The 18,678-nt window shown below is 40.1% G+C and overlaps 1 protein-coding gene across 3 annotated transcripts in view; it reads right to left on the bottom strand.

Annotated features, from left to right (window-relative positions):
- Window positions 1-1,814: 1,814 nt before the first annotated feature.
- Window positions 1,815-18,678, bottom strand: part of CDK7 (cyclin dependent kinase 7) — a 44,258-nt gene continuing 27,394 nt past the window's right edge. For all 3 annotated transcript variants that reach the window (XM_058434178.1, XM_032145018.3, XM_032145020.3), the window contains 5 exons: window positions 17,226-17,325; window positions 10,281-10,367; window positions 6,515-6,664; window positions 2,566-2,713; window positions 1,815-2,135 (listed from right to left, as the gene is read on the bottom strand). In XM_058434178.1, the coding sequence (XP_058290161.1) occupies window positions 2,107-2,135; window positions 2,566-2,713; window positions 6,515-6,664; window positions 10,281-10,367; window positions 17,226-17,325 (514 nt within the window). In that variant the 3' untranslated portion in view covers window positions 1,815-2,106. The remainder of the gene's footprint in view (window positions 2,136-2,565; window positions 2,714-6,514; window positions 6,665-10,280; window positions 10,368-17,225; window positions 17,326-18,678) is intronic.

The raw sequence follows: 18,678 nt of genomic DNA, 5'->3' as shown, positions 1-18,678 counted from the left end.
AAGCCCCCGTCTCAAAAAAAAAAAACCAAAAAAAAACCCTGCATAAGCTTGGTAGCAGATTCTTTCCAGGGGCCTCCAAATAAAACTGTAGTCTGACTAACACCTTGATTTTGGCCTTGTAAGACCCTAAGCAGAAAACACAGCTGAGCCAGATATATGGCCTACAGAACTGTGAGCTAATACCTTTGTGTTACTTTAATTAGCTGGGCATGATGGTACACATTTGTAATCCCAGCTACTTGGGAAGCTAAGGTGGGAGGATCACTTGAACCCCAGGATGCAGAGGTTGCAGTGAGCTGAGATTGCACCACTGCACTCCAGCCTGGGCAACAGAGCAAGACTCTGTCTCATTAAAAAAAAAAAAAAAATTAACCAGGCATGGTGGTATGCACCTGTAGTCCTAGCTACTGGGGATGCTGAGGTGGAAGGATGGCTTGAGCCCAGGAGTTCGAGGCTGCAGTGAGCCATGATTGCACTACTACACTCCAACCTGGGCAACAGAGACTCTCTCACAAAAAAAAAAAAAAAAAAAGGAGAGAGATTCTATCAATTTATATACAATTTTGAGACCCAAAACAATGCTGTACATTGTTATGCATCTCACTACATGCATTCTTACAGAATAGTAGCATAAAATCATGGAAAGATACACACCAATTTCATAGAGTCATTTCCCTCTGGGGAAAGTGAAAAGGAAAAAATAGAAATAAAATGAAGTATTGGCTGGGCACGGTGGCTCACACCTGTAATCCCAGCACTTTGGGAGGTCAAGGCGGGTGGATCACAAGGTCAGGAGTTCGAGACCAGCCTGGCCAATATGGTGAAATCCTGTCTCTACTAAAAATACAAAAAAAAATTAGCCGGGCGTGGTGGCACATGCCTGTAATCCCAGCTACTTGGGAGGCTGAGGCAGGAGAACTGCTTGAATCCAGGAGGCGGAGGTTGCAGTGAGCCAAGATCACGGCACTGCACTCCAGCCTGGGTGACACAGCAAGACTCCATCTCAAAAAAAAAAAAAAAAAAAAAAGTGAATTAAGAGGGAACCTCTGGCCAGGTGCAGTGGCTCATGCCTGTAATCCCAGCACTTTGGGAAGCCGAGGTGGGGAGATCACTTGAGGTCAGGAATTAGAGGCCAGCCTGGCCAACATGGTGAAATCCCATCTCTACTAAAAATATTTTAAAAATTAGGCAGGTGTAGTGGTGTGTGCCCACAATCCCAGCTGCTCAGGAGGCTAAAGCAAGTGAATCACTTGAACCTGGGAGGCAGAGTTTGCAGTGAGCTGGGATTGCGCCACTGTACTCTAACCTGAGTGACAGAGTGAGACTTTGTCCCCTGCCTCAGAAAAAAGGCTGGGGGGAATCTCAATTTTATCTGTAATGTTTTCTTTTTTTAGTACATTCCGTATATTAATATTTGTTAAGTTTGGGTAGTATTTACTACACCACTACTACATTTTTTTTTTTTTTTTATTGAGACAGTGTCTCGCCCTGTCACCCAGGCTGGAGTGCAGTGGCGCCATCTTGGCTCACTGCAAGCTCTGCCTCCCGGGTTCTCGCCATTCTGCTGCCTCAGCCTCCTGAGTGGCTAGGACTACAGGCGCCCGCCACCACGCCCAGCTAATTTTTTTTGTATTTTTAGTAGAGACGGGGTTTCACTGTGTTAGCCAGGATGGTCTTGATCTCCTGACCTGTGATCCACCTGCCTCGGCCTCCCAAAGTGCTAGGATTACAGGCGTGAGCCACCACGCCTGGCCAACATTTTTATTTTTAAACTCTACCCATGCTACTACAGATTTGTGATACTATATGGGTCTGATCTTCCGAATAACTGGTAATAATTTTTATTAAGTTTTCCCCAATGCATTTTCAATTCTACATTTCAAGAGAATTGAACTTTTCTCACTTTTGCACTCTAATCAGAAAAACCAGAATTAAATTTTTATTTTAAAATACATTTAATAAAAATAACCCATAGTTTTACATATTTTACATGTGTAGAATATTTACAAACTCACTTCTACAGCATTTACTTAATGTTTACTATTTTGCCATTATTTGCCTTTTTGGCTATTTCCCTCAGTAGTAAAATGTTGTCCAGTGTTCTCTTTAAAAAATTAGTTTCTTGGGCAATCCTCCTAGGAACCAAAAAGAAACAGAAAAAAAAAAGGAAAAAAAAAAAAAGTTGTTCACATTTAACAAAGTTCACATTCTCATAGCAATTTTAACCAGTCACTGCATTCCAACTACATTATTTCACTGACACATTTTTCCAGCAGCACTTGTTAAACATTTAGCATGCAGTTTACAGAAGGAATTTATGAAGGGAACAAGGTACACATAGATAGTTCCCATAATTCTGAGGTATACACAAAAGTTGCTGAAGTATTCACAATGAAAGTAAACATACCTAAAACAGCACAGTCTCTCTACTTCATACAATTAAATTTATAAAAATTAAATAGCTAGCAAGCTACATTTCTTTGCTGTTGTTCAGTCGCTAGCCATACATGAGCTATTTGGAGTTTTCTAAATTCATTTAATTTCTTATAAAAGTGGGAATCTTACCTTGTTCTAAGGCCTCTGTTCTTTTCCTTTTTGTTGCCAAAGCTGGATTTGATTGCTCCTTTAAGGTTTCCACTGGACAGTTTGGTCTTGGCAGCTGACATCCAGGTGTTGGCCCTGGCCGATTACTGAAATACTTCATTTTCAGTGCCTTTTAAAAGAAAAGACACCAAAAGTAAGGTAGGTGAGTATCTGAAATGTGTTAAGGAAAATCTTACCTTCAAGATTATAGGGAGCATTAAAAATACTATGTGAATGCCCTCATTCCCAACAAAACAAAATTAATGTCAAGTATTTACAAATGGAAATTACTACAAATAAACATCTAGGATCCTAAGATTGGCTGATAATTCCATTAAAAGACTGGCCGGGCACAGTGGCTCATGCCTGTAATCCCAGCACCTTGGGAGGCTGATGTGGGTGGATCACATGAGGTCAGAAGTTCAAGATCAGCTTAGCCAACGTGGCGAAACCCCATCTCTACTAAAAATACAAAAATAAGCCGGGTGTGGTGGTGCACGTCTGTAGTCCCCATTACTCGGGAGGCTGAGGTAGGAGAATTGCTTGAACCCAGAGGCGGAGGTTGCAGTAGGCCGAGATTGCACCATTGCACTCCAGCCTGGGTGACAGAGCGAGGCTCCATATCAAAAAAAAAAAAAAAAAAAAAAAAAAAAAGAAAAGAAAAGAAAAAGAGACTCCCTTCTAATTTTTCCATAATTAAATAGCCTATACAGGCTGAATATCTCTTATCTAAAATGCTTGGGACCAGAAGTGCTTCAGATTTTGGACTGTGGAATATTTGCATATACATGACGTACCTTGGGGATGGAAGCCAAGATTAAAAATGAAATTTATGTTTCGTATACAGCTTATACATATAAACTGAAGGTAATTTTACACTTTTTTTTTGTGGAGAATGGGGTCTTGCTACATTGCCCAGGAAGGTCTTGAACGTCTGGGCTCAAGCTATCCTCCCGTCTCTGCCTCCCTAAGAGCTGGGATTACAGGCGTGAGCCACCGCGCCTGGCTGAAGGTAATTTTATAAAATATTTTTAATTTGACAAAATTTTTAATTTTGTACGTAAAACAAAGTTTGTGTTAATGTCCTTATGTGTAGAATTTTCCACATGTGGCATCACGTCAGCATTCAAAAAGCTTTGGATTTTGGGGCATTTCAGATATTTGGATTAAGGATGCTCAACCTATACTAATTATGAGCTATCCTTAGTGAAATATTGTACATTTCCATTCTCTACATATTGAGCTCTACAGTTCAAAATGCAAAGAGAGAAATTTAAAAAGAACTTACAAGTTGGCCACACTATCCATATATATTCAAATTCCAAGTCATGTAAAATATAAATTCTTAAAAAATAAGGCTTTTTAAAAAATATAGTATGGCCGGGCGTGGTGGCTCATGCCTGTAATCCCAGCACTTTGGGAGGCCGAGGCAGGCGGATCACAAAGTCAGGAGATCGAGACCATCCTGGCTAACATGGTGAAACCCCGTCTCTACTAAAAATACAAAAAATTAGCTGGGCGTGGTGGCAGGCGCCTGTGGTCCCAGCTCCATGGGAGGCTGAGGCAGGAGAATGGCGTGAATCTGGGAGGTGGAGGTTGCAGTGAGCTGAGATTACGCCACTGCACTCCAGCCTGGGCGACAAAGCGAGGCTCCCTCAAAAAAAAAAAAAAAAAAAATACAGCAGGTTGGAACCAATGGATTCTAATTCAACAATCCATTGCAAATGGACAGAAATTTTACTTGGAAGGGCTTCTCCAAGATTATTTCTATTAATTACCAGGCCAATGTTCTATAATACATTTTCTCTTTCTTCCCCCCACTATAGTGCTATAGTATGACATTTTCTTGACTTGGGTCCACAATTCTGATAAAAATAATTATATCCTAAATGACAAGTTTGTCAGGTCATGCTTGTCTATTTTTTTTTTTGGATACAGAGTCTCACCCTGCTGCCCAGGCTGGAGTGTGCAGTGGCACAATCTTGGCTCACTGCAACCTCCACCTCCTGGGTTCACATGCTTGTCTATTTACATCAGCAGCATAGTGCTGTCCAGTGGCTACAATGATTTAAAATACTTCTGGCAGGGCAGGGTGGCTCATGCCTATAATCCCAGCACTTTGGGAGGCTAAGGCAGATGGATCACCTGAGGTCAGGAGTTCGAGATCAGCCTCGACAACATGGTGAAACCCTGTCTCTAGTAAAAATCCAAAAATTAGCCAGGCATGGTGGTGTGCACCTGTAATCCCAGCTACTAGGGAGGCTGAGACAGGAGAATCACTTGAACCTGGGAGGTAGAGGTTGCAGTGCCACTGCACTCCAGCCTGGGCAACAGAGCAAGACTTCGTCTCAAAAATAAATAAATAAATACTTCCTTTAGGATAATCCTTTAAGAAAGATGAAGCCCATATAAACTTTGCAAGCATTCCTCACCACTCCCAATATTATTTGCAGTAATTTAGAGATTCCTTACTTCAACAGTTGCATTTTCATTTTTTATTTATTTATTTTTTGTAGAGATGATGTCATGTTGCCCAGGCTGGTCTGCAACTCCTGGGCTCAAGCTATCCTTGCTCCTTCACTTCCCAAAGTGCTGGCATTACAGGTGTGAGCCGCTGCACCAGCCTACAGCTGCATTTTGAAGGCATTACTTCTAAATCACAGCAGTTCTATATGCAAATTAGCCTAATTCTGTGCTAAAGATCTAAGAAAATACCTCATTCCAACTTTAATAAAGACATCCACGAAACCAAACTCACTTTAAAAACTTCATTCTATTAAAATACAACCCAAATACAACAACTAGTATTTTTCTGTTAAGTTTCAAACTATACTACCAATGAAAACAACTTTCTAGATAATTAAATGTGGTCTCAAGTTTATTATGATGGAAATAATATACATAGAAGTACGAGTGAAAAGGCAACAAATTACTTGTTTGAAATTAAAAGAGTATGTGTACACATGGACATAAAAATAATAAAGAAAAATTTTTAAAAAAGAAATTAGAAGAATAATTCTAATGGTAAATACCCAGCATATACCTACCTACCTATCCATCTATATCTACCCATCTATCTATCCATCTATCCATCCATCCATCCATCTCTATATTCACATAGCACATATTGCTAAAAAGAGAAGGCTTATACAAGCAAATGCATTGAACAATGATTTTGTAGCCTGGAACAAACCTAAAGAGAAAAAAATCTATTTTGTATGCTTAATATTACTGTACATTAATATGTTTCCATAAAGGCCTGTGATCCCACTTTCATTAGTCTCTCCCTTCATGAGGTAAAATCACTGCACTGTGTTGTACACTGCTCTGCCCTAAGTTATTCTAGGTCTTCCAAATTTTTCATGAGTTTGATTGTTATTTCCTTTAAACAGCAGTTAGTTTCAGTTTTTGTTTTATTTCAAATATTTTTCAAGCTTTTGTAAGCATACAATTATATCTGACTATACCATTTCCTCCCCATGTTCTGAATGTGAAAATGACCAGCATGCATACCTGGATTGCATTATATAGGGAAGGAAAAATAAGCCGAACAAACTACTTTCAGCATTAGGCTTGCTACAAGATTTAAATAAATTTGAAAGAGCTCAACTGAAATATACCAGTTTCTTAACAAATAAAAAGCCTTGGTTTTCTTTTTCTCTCTAAGTAAAGCATTTACAAGCCAATTAAATGTCCCTAAGCAAGTGTAATAAGTGTAAACTCTCTTGTGTCTCTGGGTGCATATAATTTAATCTCAGTCTTAATAGTGTTTGTAGTTTGGGGAAAAGATACAAAGTTTGTTATTTCTTAAAACAAAAACACATCTTTCCAGTATTTAAAAAATGTTAATTTTATGAAATTCTATTTTTATCAATGCTACAGTTAAGATTATTTTTATATTTCCTAGTATAAAAAAGATACACTAAAATACCTGTGTGGCCGTAATTCGAGCACATGGATTAAATAAGAATAAGCCTTGTATGAGATCTAGTAAGTCGTCTCCTGCTGCACTGAAGATGTGATGCAACGGGATTCCAGGGAAACTCTTAAATGTCACATAATCTGGAAGACTACACATGTCCTGTAAAAATAATTTTATAATTCAAACTTAAGGATTAAAGGCATATAGATTGCAAATGAAATAAATCATTTTCAGGTGATATGGTGGTTTATATAGAAAATTCCAAGAAATCTATTAAAAAGTCCTAGAACTAGTAGTAAGGCAAGGCTGAAAATGATATAAATTGAAAATTTAAAAATTAATTGTAATTCTGTACGCTAGCAATGAATATGTGGACATCGATATTAAAAACACAGTACTATTTCTAATCAGCCCAAAAAGAAAAATGAAACAGGTGAAAAATGTAACAAAACATGTATAGGGTAATATACTATAAGCTATACAATGCTGATGAAAATTATCAAAACATCTCAATAAATGGTGAAACATACCATGTTCACATATTGGAATATTCAACAGAGGAAAGATATTAATTATCCTCAAATTGATTTGCAAGTTTAATGTAATTTTTATCAAAATCCTAGCAAAATTATCTTAGATATAGGACCAATTATTCTACAATTTATATGGAAAGGCAAAGGACTACAGTAGCTAAAATGATTTTGAAAAAGAACAATAAAGTGGGAGGACTCATTTTACCTGATTTCAAGATTTAATATATAGCTACTTTGATTAAGACTGTGTTGTATTGGCAAAGAGATAGATACATAAATCAATGGAACTCAATAAAGGACTTAGAAATCCACACAAATCTGCCAAAAAGATTTTTGAAAAAAGTGAAAAACTAAATGAAGAGACAGTCATTTCAACAAATACTGCTAGAGCACTTTGACATACATGTGCAAAAATCTGAACTTGGCTGGGTGTGGTGGCTCACGCTTGTAATCCCAGCACTTTGGGAGACTGAGGCAGGAGGGTCACTTGAGCTCAGGAGTTCGAGACCAGCCTGGACAAGAAAATGAGACCCCACTCCAACCTGGGGAACAGAGTGAGACCATGTCAAAGAAAAAAACAAAAACAAAAACTGAACCTTGCCCTAAGTCTCACACATCATATAAAGGTAAACTCTAAACAGATCTTGGACTTAAGTGTAAAACCACAAAACTTGTAGAAAAAAATACAAAAAAAAATTGTCACAGCCAAGGGCATGGTGACTCATGCCTGTAATCCCAGTACTTTGGGAGGCCAAGGCGGGCAAATCGTTTGAACTCACGAGTTTCAGACCAGCCTGGGAAACATGCAGAAACCCTGTCTCTACAAAAAAACACAAAAACTAGCTGGGCGTGGTGGTGCACGCCTACAGCCCCAGCTACTCAAGAGGCTGAGGTGGGAGGATGGCTTGAGCCCGGGAAGTGGAAGTTGCAGGAGCTGAGATCACACCACTGCACTCCAGCCTGGGCAACAGAGCCTGATCTTGTCTCGAGGAAAAAAAAAAAAAAAAAAAAAAATTGTCAAAAAATCTTTGGGCTGGGCAAAAGAGCTCTTTGACTTGACATCAAAAGGATGATCAATTAAAGAAAAAGTGACAAGCCTGATTGCAATTTTGCAGAGGATGAAAAGGCAGCACAAGGGAAAACATCTGCAAACTACATATACTTTTTGGACTACTATCTAGAATATATGAAAAGCTCTCAATACTCAACAGTCAAAAATCAAAGAATCCAATCAGAAAATGGGGAAGAGACATTTAACTAAAGATGGCAAATAAGCACAAGAGAAGATATTCAACACCATTAACCATTAGGGCAGTGAAAAATTAAAATCAAAATGAGCTATCATGACACACTCATTAGAATGCCTAAAATTAAAAAGTGACACCACCAAATGCTGGAGAGGATTCCAAGAAACTGGAGCATTCATTTACTGCTGATGAGGATGTAAAACAGTATAGCTGCTCTGGAGTTTTGCAGGTTATTTAAAAATCAATATGTAACTACCATATGACTCAAGAACTGAACTCCTGGGCATTTATCCCAGAGAAATAAAAATATATTCTTATATAAAAAACTGTACATAAATGTTTAGAGCAGTTTTATTGGTAATAGCCCCACATTGGAAACAACACAAATACAGATGTCCTTCAATGGGTGAACGGTTGAAGAAACTGAAATAAATCCACACAATACTCAGCAGTTAACAAAAGAGAGAATGAATTATTAACATGCAATGACCTGAATGAACTTCCATTTATGATGGATATGAAAAAGTTAATCCCACAAAGTTACATATTGTGTGATTCCATTTATCCATTTACATAACATTCTTGAAATGACAAAATTACAGAGCTGGAGAACAAATTAGTGATTGCCAAGAGTTAAGGAGTGGGTAGAAGGAAAGTAAGCACAGCCATAAAAGAATACCATGAGAGATTCTTGTGGTGATATTCTGTATCTTGACTGTAGCATCCTGGTGTGATACTGTACTGATTTTATAAGATGCTCCCATCTTGTAAAAGCTAGGTAAAGGGTCCGTGAAATATGTCTGTAGTATTACTATTATCGTTTTGAGACAGGGACTCACTCTGTTACTCAGGCTGGTAAAGCGCAGTGGTGCAATCACAGCTCACTGCAGCCTTGACCTCCTAGGCTCAAGCAATCCTCCTACCTCAGCCTTCTGAGTAGCTGGGACCATAATGTGTGCACCACCATGCCTGGCTAATTTTTAATTTTTGTTTTTTATAGACACGAAGTCTCACTATGTTGCCCAGGCTGGTCTTAAACTCCTGGGCTCAAGTGACCCATTTACCTCAGTTCCCAAAGTGCTGGGATTACAGGCATGAGCCATTGTGCCCAGCCACAATATATAATTGTGAATTATATATTCACAATTGCATGTGAATAATATTCTCAAAATAAGAAGTTTAATTTTTTTTTTTTTTTTTTTTTTTTTTTTTGGAGACAGAGTCTCACTCTGTAGCCCAGGCTGGTCTCAAACTCCTGGCCTCAAATGATCTGCCCGCCTCAGCCTCCCAAAGTGCTGGGATTACAGGCATGAGCCATCGCACCTGCCAAGAAGTTTAATTTTTTAAAAATCGAAGAGAAACATCAGTAAGCAATTACTATTTAGAAGATCACGTTAGCCAAGTGCGCTGGCTCATGCCTGTAATGCCAGCACTTTGGGAGGCCGAGGCAGAACTGCTTGAGACTAGGAGTTTGAGACCAGCCTGGGCATCATGGTGAAACCCCATCTCTATTAAAAACAAAAAACAAAAAACAAAAATTGATTTAAAAAAAATCTAAGAGAAACATCATATATACATATATGTATACCTACGTGTGTGCATGTGTGTGTAATGGGTTTTATATATATAATGGGTTCACACCATGTATATATATGACGTGAACCCATTTTTGTCAAGGAGTGAAAGAACATGCAACCCTTTTATGTTCATAGTGTGCGTATAAACTCCTAACATGACTTTACACTGAATTATTAATAGTTATTACTCCGAGGTCGGGATTACTGGGGTAGGGGGAAAGGACCACATGTATACAAGGGGTTGGATGGTATATCACAATTGTAACTTCTTTATATACTTTATCATTTAAAATGTTCTGAGTACATATTATAGTGAATGTCTTTAATATTCACGTGACAGCACTATATAAAGTATATGACAGTTTAAGAACTTTACAGAGCCCTAATTACATTTCAAAGAAAATGCATAAAGGCTTACCGGCCACTGTTCCTCAGTTGGTGTGCCCAAAGTTTCAAATATTCTTGTTAGCTGATCGAGGTCTGAATCTCCTGGCAAAAAAGGAACCTGAAAGAAAGTAAGAGGGAGACTTTTCGAGGTGGTTTTTTTTTTAAATTTTTTTCTTTTTTTAGAGAGACAGAGTCTTGCTCTGTCACCCAGGCTGCAGTGAGTGATGCGATCCTGGCTCACTGCAACTTCCTCCTCATTTCAAGCGATTCTCCTCCCTCAGCCTCCCGAGTAGCTGGGACTGCAGGGGCATGCCACCATGCCTGGCTAATTTTTGTATTTTTAGTAGAGATGGGGTTTTGCCATGTTGGCCAGGCTGGTCTCGAAGTCCTGACCTCAAGTGATCTGCCCACTTTGGCCTCCCAAAGTGCTAGGATTACAAGCATGAGCCACCACACCAGGCTTCGAGGTGGGGTTGTTTTTTTTTTTTTTTTTTGAGACAGAGTTTCGCTCTTTTGCCCAGGCTGGAGTGCAGGAGTGCAAGCTCTGCCTCCTGGGTTCAGGCCATTTTCCTGCCTCAGCCTCCAGAGTAGCTGAGACTACAGGCACCCACCACCACGCCTGGCTAATTTTTTTTTTTTTTAATTTTTTTTGTATTTTTAGTAGAGACAGGGTTTCACTGTGTTAGCCAGGATGGTCTAGATCTCCTGACCTCGTGATTTGCCCGCCTCGGCCTCCCAAAGTGCCGGGATTACAGGCGTCAGCCACCATGCCCGGCCTTCGAGGTGGTTTTTGATACCTGTTAGACAAATACTATAAATTTAATTAAGAAAAACTTAAAAACTCTGCAACAAATATTGAAAATTTAGTATGAAGTATATTGGGTATGTTATTAGATCCTGCCACTGCTAACCAACAGAATAGCACCTTTATTATCCATTTTATTCACTCCAAATTTTAATAAACACTCACCATATAACAGGCATTGTGCTAAGCCTCAGGAATTAAGAGAGGAAAATGAGACATTCCCTGCCCTCCCCTTAGGTGGAGGTGGTAAGCAGTGCTGATACACATAAACAAGCATTTACAATTTGGCGTGTTGAGTAAGTACAAGATCCTAGACCATATCAAAAGGGCACCTACTCTAGATGGGTCAGGAGTTCAAGACCAGTCTGGCCAACATGCTGAAACCCTGTTTCTACCAAACATACAAAAATCAGCCAGGCATGGTGGTGCACGCCTGTAGTCCCAGCTCCTCAGGAGGCTGAGGCAGGAGAATCACTTGAACTGAGAGATGGAGGCTGCAGTGAGCAGAGATGGAGCCACTGTACTCCAGCTTGGACGACAGAACAAGAATCCATCTTAAAAAAAAAAAAAAAACTAAAGGGATATTAAATAATATTACAACTATTTTTAGACATACTAATTTTCTTCTTAAACCCAAAAGGATTATCTTTTTTCTTTTGTAGGGCACCTGTACCCTCACTTTGCAGACCAAATTGTGGACAAGTTTGTAATTTAAACAAATTTTAAGAATTGGTGTGCTTTTGTATGATGTAAAAATGAAACTAAGCTGTCTGATGTATGGATTTCACACTCCAATTTGAACAAGCCTATGTAAAAGACATTTATGAGAAAAAGTAGGAAAATCTGAATACAGACTTAATTTTATTAAGGAATTAATGTTCACTTTTTTCAGATGACAGTGGTATTATGGTTATGATTAAAGAATCCTTATAGATGGCCGGGTGTGGTGGCTCACTCCTGTAATCCCAGCACTTTAGGAGGGTGAGGCAGGTGGATCAATTGAGGCTAGGAGTTCGAGACCAGCCTGGTCAACATCACAAAACCATTTTTACTAAAAAATACAAAAACTAGCCAGGTGTCATGGTGCACGGCTGTAATCTCAGCTACTTGGGAGGCTGAGGCACGAGAATCGCTTGAGCCTGGGAGGCAGAGGTTGCAATGAGCTGAAATCATGCCACCGCACTCCAGCCTGGGCGACAAAGTAAGACTCTGCCTCAAAAAAAAAAAGAAAAAAGAAAAAAAAGAAAAAAAGGAATCCTTATAGAGAAAAATACTAAAGAAACATGGATAAAATTACATGTTTGAGATTTGTGGCAAAAATATCTAGTGTGGGAGAGTACTGATAAAATGGATCATATGTTGGAACTGTTGAAACTGGCTGATGAGTATAGAGGCTCATTTTACTAGTCTTTGCTTTTGCATGTTTGAAAATATCCATACTAAAAAAACTATTTTTCCCTAAAGAAAGAGCTGCTTTGGGACTTAAGCTGTGTGTTTAAAATGTCTTATTTGTATTAAATACATGAACCTTGTTAAAACACTAAATAGTACTAAGGACTTATAATAAAAATTGGTTCTTTCACCCATCATCTCCCTCTCACTTTTGATAATTATGTAACTTTTGCTCAGTGCAGAGCCAAAATTAAGATTAATTCCCCTTCTTATACAATTTGGTTTTCCTAAAAGTAATGATTTCCTAGCCCTCCGCCACCAACTTGTAATGCCTGCTCTTTGGCAACTTGGTTTATATAAAAGCTAAATATTCCAGTTATTAAATATCAATTTCTATATGACTAAACCAATCATATCCATTGGTTCCTTTTTTTTTTTTTTTCCTGGAAGCCACTCCTGCTGAAGTCCTCACCCCACCTGCTCCCATCTGGACTAGCTACTCTCCAGGCCTGATGCATACCTGCTTTCCCAGAACTTTCCTTCACTATTAAATGAGAATTTGAATTGCCTCTTTCCTGTGTTGAATCTTATGTTCCCTGCATCTCATGTCTTCCTGTTGGTTTACTCTCTGCAACCTCTGCCTTGTGGGTTCAAGCGCCTCAGCTTCCCGAGTAGCTGGGATTACAGGCGCCCACCACCACGCCCAGCTAATTTTTGTATTTTTAGTAGAGACCAGGTCTCACCACGTAGACCAGGTCTCACCACGTTGGCCAGGCTGGTCTCGAACTCCTGACCTCAGGTGATCCACCTGCCTCGGCCTCCCAAAGTGCACCCCCACCCTAAATTTTTTAGACAAGGCTGTCTCCTCTAATTTGGTGTGATTTTCGTTCTTTTTTCTCCTGTGTGTCTGCTCAAGTGCGCCCTCTAAAGGCCCCAAATGCCCTATACACACCAGGTGGAGAGCGCGGAAGTGCCTGCAGAGCCGAATTAAAGGTGAACCCCAGCCTGTTGCCCAGGCTGGAATGCAGTGGCACAAATGTGGCTCACTGCAGCCTTGACAACTAGGCTCAAGCAATCCTCCTACTTCAGCCTCCCAAGCAGCTGGGACTACAGGCATGCACTACCATGTCTGGCTAATTTCTTGATTTCTTTTCTTTTTTTTTTTTTTAGATGTTGTCTTGCTCTGTCACCCAGGCTGGAGTGATGTGGCAGCATCTCACCCTCACTGCAGCCTCAAATTCCCAGGTTCCAGTGATCCTGCCACCTCAGCTTCCTGAGTAGCTGGGAAAACACGCACTCAATACCATGCCTGGCTAATTTTTATATTTTTGGTAGAGACGGGGTTTCACTACATTGCCCAAGTGAGTCTCAAACTCCTGAGCTCAAGTGATCCACCTGCCTTGGCCTCCCAAAGTACTGGGATTACAGGAGTGAGCTACCCTGCCTGGCCTAGATGTAAATTTCTGATGTAATAAATTGTAGTTACCCTCAGAGCTAACTGAAAATATGAACAGGCAAAGAATTCTAGGTTGAACATCATTTTCCCTCACAATGTGAACACTTCCAGATTCCAGTGCTGCTGTTGAGAAGGCTCATGTCATTCTTTTTCACTAACACTTTCTTTTCTTTTCTATGTATGCTGCTTTTCTTCTCTGTGGAAATAAAATTTTCCTTATCCCTTCATATTCTGAAATTTCACAACAGTGTGTCTTGGTACAGGTATTTTTTTCATTTATTTATGCAGAGCCTTTACAGTATTTTTTTAAAAAGTTTTCTTTGTAATTTTCATAATTGTACTCTTTTTTTATTTTTATTTTTTGAGACAGAATCTCGCTCTGTCACCCAGGCTGGAGTGCGGTGGTGCAATCTCGGCTCACTGCAAGCTCCACCTCCCAGGTTCATGCCATTCTCCTGCCTCAGCCTCCCGAGTAGCTGGAACTACAGACGCCCGCCATCATGCCTGGCTAATTTTTTTTGTATTTTTAGCAGAGACGGGGTTTCACTGTGTTAGCCAGGTTGGTCTCGATCTCCTCACCTCGTGATCTGCCTGCCTCAGCCTCCCAAAGTGCTGGGATTACAGGCGTGAGCCGCCGTGCCTGGCCTTTTTGTTTTAGACGGAGTTTCACATTTGTTGCCCAGGCTGGAGTGCAATGGCGTGATCTCCGGCTCACTGCAACCTCCACCTCCCGGGTTCAAGCGATTCTCCTGCCTCAGTCTCCCGAGTAGCTGGGATTACAGGCATGTGCCACCAAACCCAGCTAATTTTGCATTTTTAGTAGAGATAGGGTTATTCCATGTTGGCCAGGCTGGTCTCAAACTCCCAGCCTCAGGTGATCCGCCCGCCTCGGCCTCCCAAAGTGCTGGGATTACAGGCATGAGCTATGGCACCCAGCCTCAAAATTGTACTCTTCATGGCACTTTTAGTCTGACGATTCACATCTAGCAATACTTCACTATTTTGAGATTTCCTACCCTCCACTTTCTTTGTTTTCTCTTGGTACATTCTAGAATCAATCCTGGATCAATCTGTTAATTTTATCTTTTCTCTACTATAGTCCATCTATCTTTTTATTGAGACAGGGTTTCACAATGTTATCCAGGCTGGTCTTGAACTGCTGGGCTGAAGAGATTCTCCTGCCTCAGCCTCGCACGTAGCTAGGACCACAGGTGTGCACCACTGTGCCTGGCCATCTCTTCATCTGTTGATTTTACTTAATGAAAGAGTTTTGCAGCTTACTTTCCCATTCCTTTCACTGTTTTTGTTTACCTTTGGCTATCTTCTATTTCTAATATTTCAAGTATCTCTTATTTGATTGTTCCCCTTTTAAAAAAGTATGGTGTGCTTATTCTATAGATGCACTATAATCTTTCAGATCTCTGAAGATTTGGAAAGGGGGCTGGGGGCGGTGAATTTCCTTCTGCTTTGGTTGTTTCCATTTTTTCCAAGTTTCTTTTTAGTTTGTTTCAGTCTGTCTTTCATTTTGGAAGTATTCATTACTATCTGAAGATCCTTAATAACTATCTGGTGATCCCTGGCTAAGCATTCATATGGGCAACATTTTTACCTTTTCAATTGAGCGCAAGGACAGCTTAAAACAGGACAAAAGGTATGGCAGAAGAACGATTCTTTAGTCTGCATGTCATTTTCCTTACAACTTTAAAGATGATTCCAGCAACAATGCCAATGACTAATAAATTTCCAAGTATGATTGTTAACAGGTCCACAATCTCTAACCTGTCTACTATCAACTGCTGTCTCTCTTCACTTGCTTTCTCAATGCAGTGATCAGTCATAACATTAGGCGCTATGGAATTCTGTTTTCTTCTTGGCCATGAATGGATTGTGGTGGTTGATAAATTCTCAATGTGAATTTCTGGTATACTCTGTGTTCAGGTTAAGTAGCAGAGTTATCATGCCAGCTGATTCACAGGACCCCCTGTTAGCACTGTGATTCCCATATTGCCTTCCAAGTTTGAATGTGTGTTTCTACAAATGCCCATTGGGTAAGTTTCTCAAAATGATGCACAGAATTTACTTTTTTTTAAGAGATTGGGATCTTGCTATATTGTCCAGGCTTGCCTCAAACTCCTGAGTACAAGTGATCCTCCCACCTCAGCTTCCCAAGTAGCTGGGACTATAGGCGTGAGCCACCACTGTGCTTAAACTAAACATTTTTAGTTTAGTGTTTTTCTCTTTGGTGTACAGAAGTTGTTTTCTGTGTTCAAGGAGATAAAAAAGCTGTTCAATCTTGGTTTGAATTTCTTTAAATACATATGGCTTAAGGAGAGGGAGAGCAGGGGTCAGAATATGGAGAGAAAAAAACTCCCAGCTTCAGGATTCCTCTGTATCCCTTTACCTTCATCATTCATAAGGGCTAGTCTTTCTGGAGATCTAAACTTCATAGCTAAAGAGAAGTTTCCAAGTCAGCATCTTTCTCTCTGGTGAGGGGAAACAGGGGATTTTTTTTACTGTAAGATGATGGTCTCAGTCACAGAAATGCTATAGTAACATTTTATCTGTTCTGTTTCAACAGAACTAAAATAATGGTCTCACACAAGGTTAAGTTATACAGAGTAGTAGCTGCAGTGGTTGGTATTATACATCTCCTAAAGCGTACTTAAAACAGCCCCAAACAAAAAACCCCTCAGGAGGACAAAAGTTTATCTGAACATATTTAGTTATTATAGAGATACTTCCATATTACAAGTGAATTTCTATGTTCTGAAGTATAAAACTATCTACAATAAAGTTCTTATTGTTCTAAATGGAATATATTCTCATTTCATATTAACATTAAAAAATGCTGCACTTGGCTTTTTAAAAATTGGACTATTTGTAGGCTTTTTGTTGTAAGGACATTGGCAGGACAAGAATTCTTTTTCTTTTTTTTTCTTTTCTTTTTTTTTTTGTTTTTGAGATGGAACTTTGCTCTGTTGTCCAGGCTGGAGTGCAGTGGCACAATCTTGGCTCACTGCAACCTCTGCCTCCCAGGTTCAAGCGATTCTCCTGTCTCAGCCTCCCGAGTAGCTGGGACTACAGGCACCCACCACCATGCCCAGCTAATTTTTCTATTTTTAGTAGAGATGGGGTTTCACCATGTTGGCCAGGCTGGCTTTGAACTCCTGACCTCAAGTGATCCACCTGCCTCGGCCTCCCAAAGTGTTGGGATTACAGGCGTGAGCCACCGTGCCTGGCCTAGGACAAGAATTCTTATACAAACTGTAAGAACAAATAACTGCAACAACAATATTAAAGTGTGTACATTAATTTAGACTTACCCTTAGAAGTAACTCTGCTAATATACAGCCAACAGCCCACATGTCCACACCTACACCATACATCCTAGCTCCAAATAGTAACTCAGGGGCCCGATACCACCTAAAGAACAAAAAGAATTAGTATCATTTTAGCATGAAATTATCAAAGCACTTCTATCTCTAGAGCTGAACGATCCTTGTCTGTTTTTAAAGCCAGTCCCTTACTTTAAGGACTAGATGCCATACTCTTCCATGAAGTTTTAAATCGAATACTCTTGCAGTTCTCTACTTTTTCTCCTACAGCATCAGTCTTTTGTTTTCTACTAGACTTTTCCCAACAGTGTACAAACATACTAGTATTTTTCCAGTCTTAAACTTCTCTGGACCCTACCTCCCCTAATAGGTGCCTCCTCATTCTCTGGTTAGTTCATAGAATTGTCTATTCTTACTGTCTCTAATTCCTTTTCTTCCATCCTCTCTTAAAACCTTTTCAGGCCGGGTGCGGTGGCTCACGCCTGTAATCCCAGCACTTTGGGAGGCCGAGGCGGGCGGATCACGAGGTCAGGAGTTTGAGACCAGCCTGGCCAACATAGTGAAACCTGTCTCTACTAAAAATACAAAAAATTAGCTGGGCATGGTGGCGGGTGCCTGTAATTCCCAGCTACTTGGGAGGCTGAGGCAGGAAAATTGCTTGCACCCGGGAGGCAGAGGTTGCAGTGAGCAAAGATTGTGCCATTGCACTCCAGCCTGGGTGACAGTGACAGACTCTGTCTCAAAACAAAACAAAACACAACACAACACACACACACACACAAGGACCTTTTCAATCAGGCTTTCATCCTTACCATTCCACCAAAACTGTTCTTATCAACCTTATCAGTCATGTCCACACTGCTAAATCCCATTGTCAATTCTCAGAGTCTTCATCTTAATTTGATTTACAGACAGAGAAAATATGAGAAACTGGTAGATAAGAAAGCTCTGTTAACAATGTTCTTGTACACAGGCCCCTGTTTCTATGAGTTCCTGAATATTGAGCTTAACTGCTCTAGCAATTACATAAACAATTACTCACATCCCCTACTTCTTACTCAGGGCTTAGGTGATTTATACTCAGTGACATCTATTTGGAAGAAGGTGGCAAAATAATTTAAACTAGAGAATTTGGGGCCAGGCACAATGGCTCACACCTGTAATCCCAGAACTATTGGAGGCTGAGGTGGGAGGATCGCTTGAGTGCAGCACTTTGAGACCAGCCTGGGCAACATGGCGAAACCTATCTCTATAAAAACTTTAAAAAAATTAGCCACCCATGGTGGGGCATGACTGTGGCCCCAGATACTTGGAAGGCTGAGGTAGCAGGATTGCTTGGACCCAGGAGGTCAAGGCAGCAGTGAGTACTGTTTGCACAACCACACTTCAGCCTGGGCAACAGAGCGGGATCCTGTCTCAAAAAAGAAAAAGAAAAAATAGA

Source organism: Hylobates moloch, unplaced genomic scaffold (genome assembly GCF_009828535.3).
Source record: "Hylobates moloch isolate HMO894 unplaced genomic scaffold, HMol_V3 SCAFFOLD_23, whole genome shotgun sequence".
In the NCBI taxonomy this organism is placed as follows: domain Eukaryota; kingdom Metazoa; phylum Chordata; class Mammalia; order Primates; family Hylobatidae; genus Hylobates; species Hylobates moloch.
Note: the sequence above shows the minus strand (reverse complement) of the source record. Positions and strands in the feature narration are given on the sequence as shown.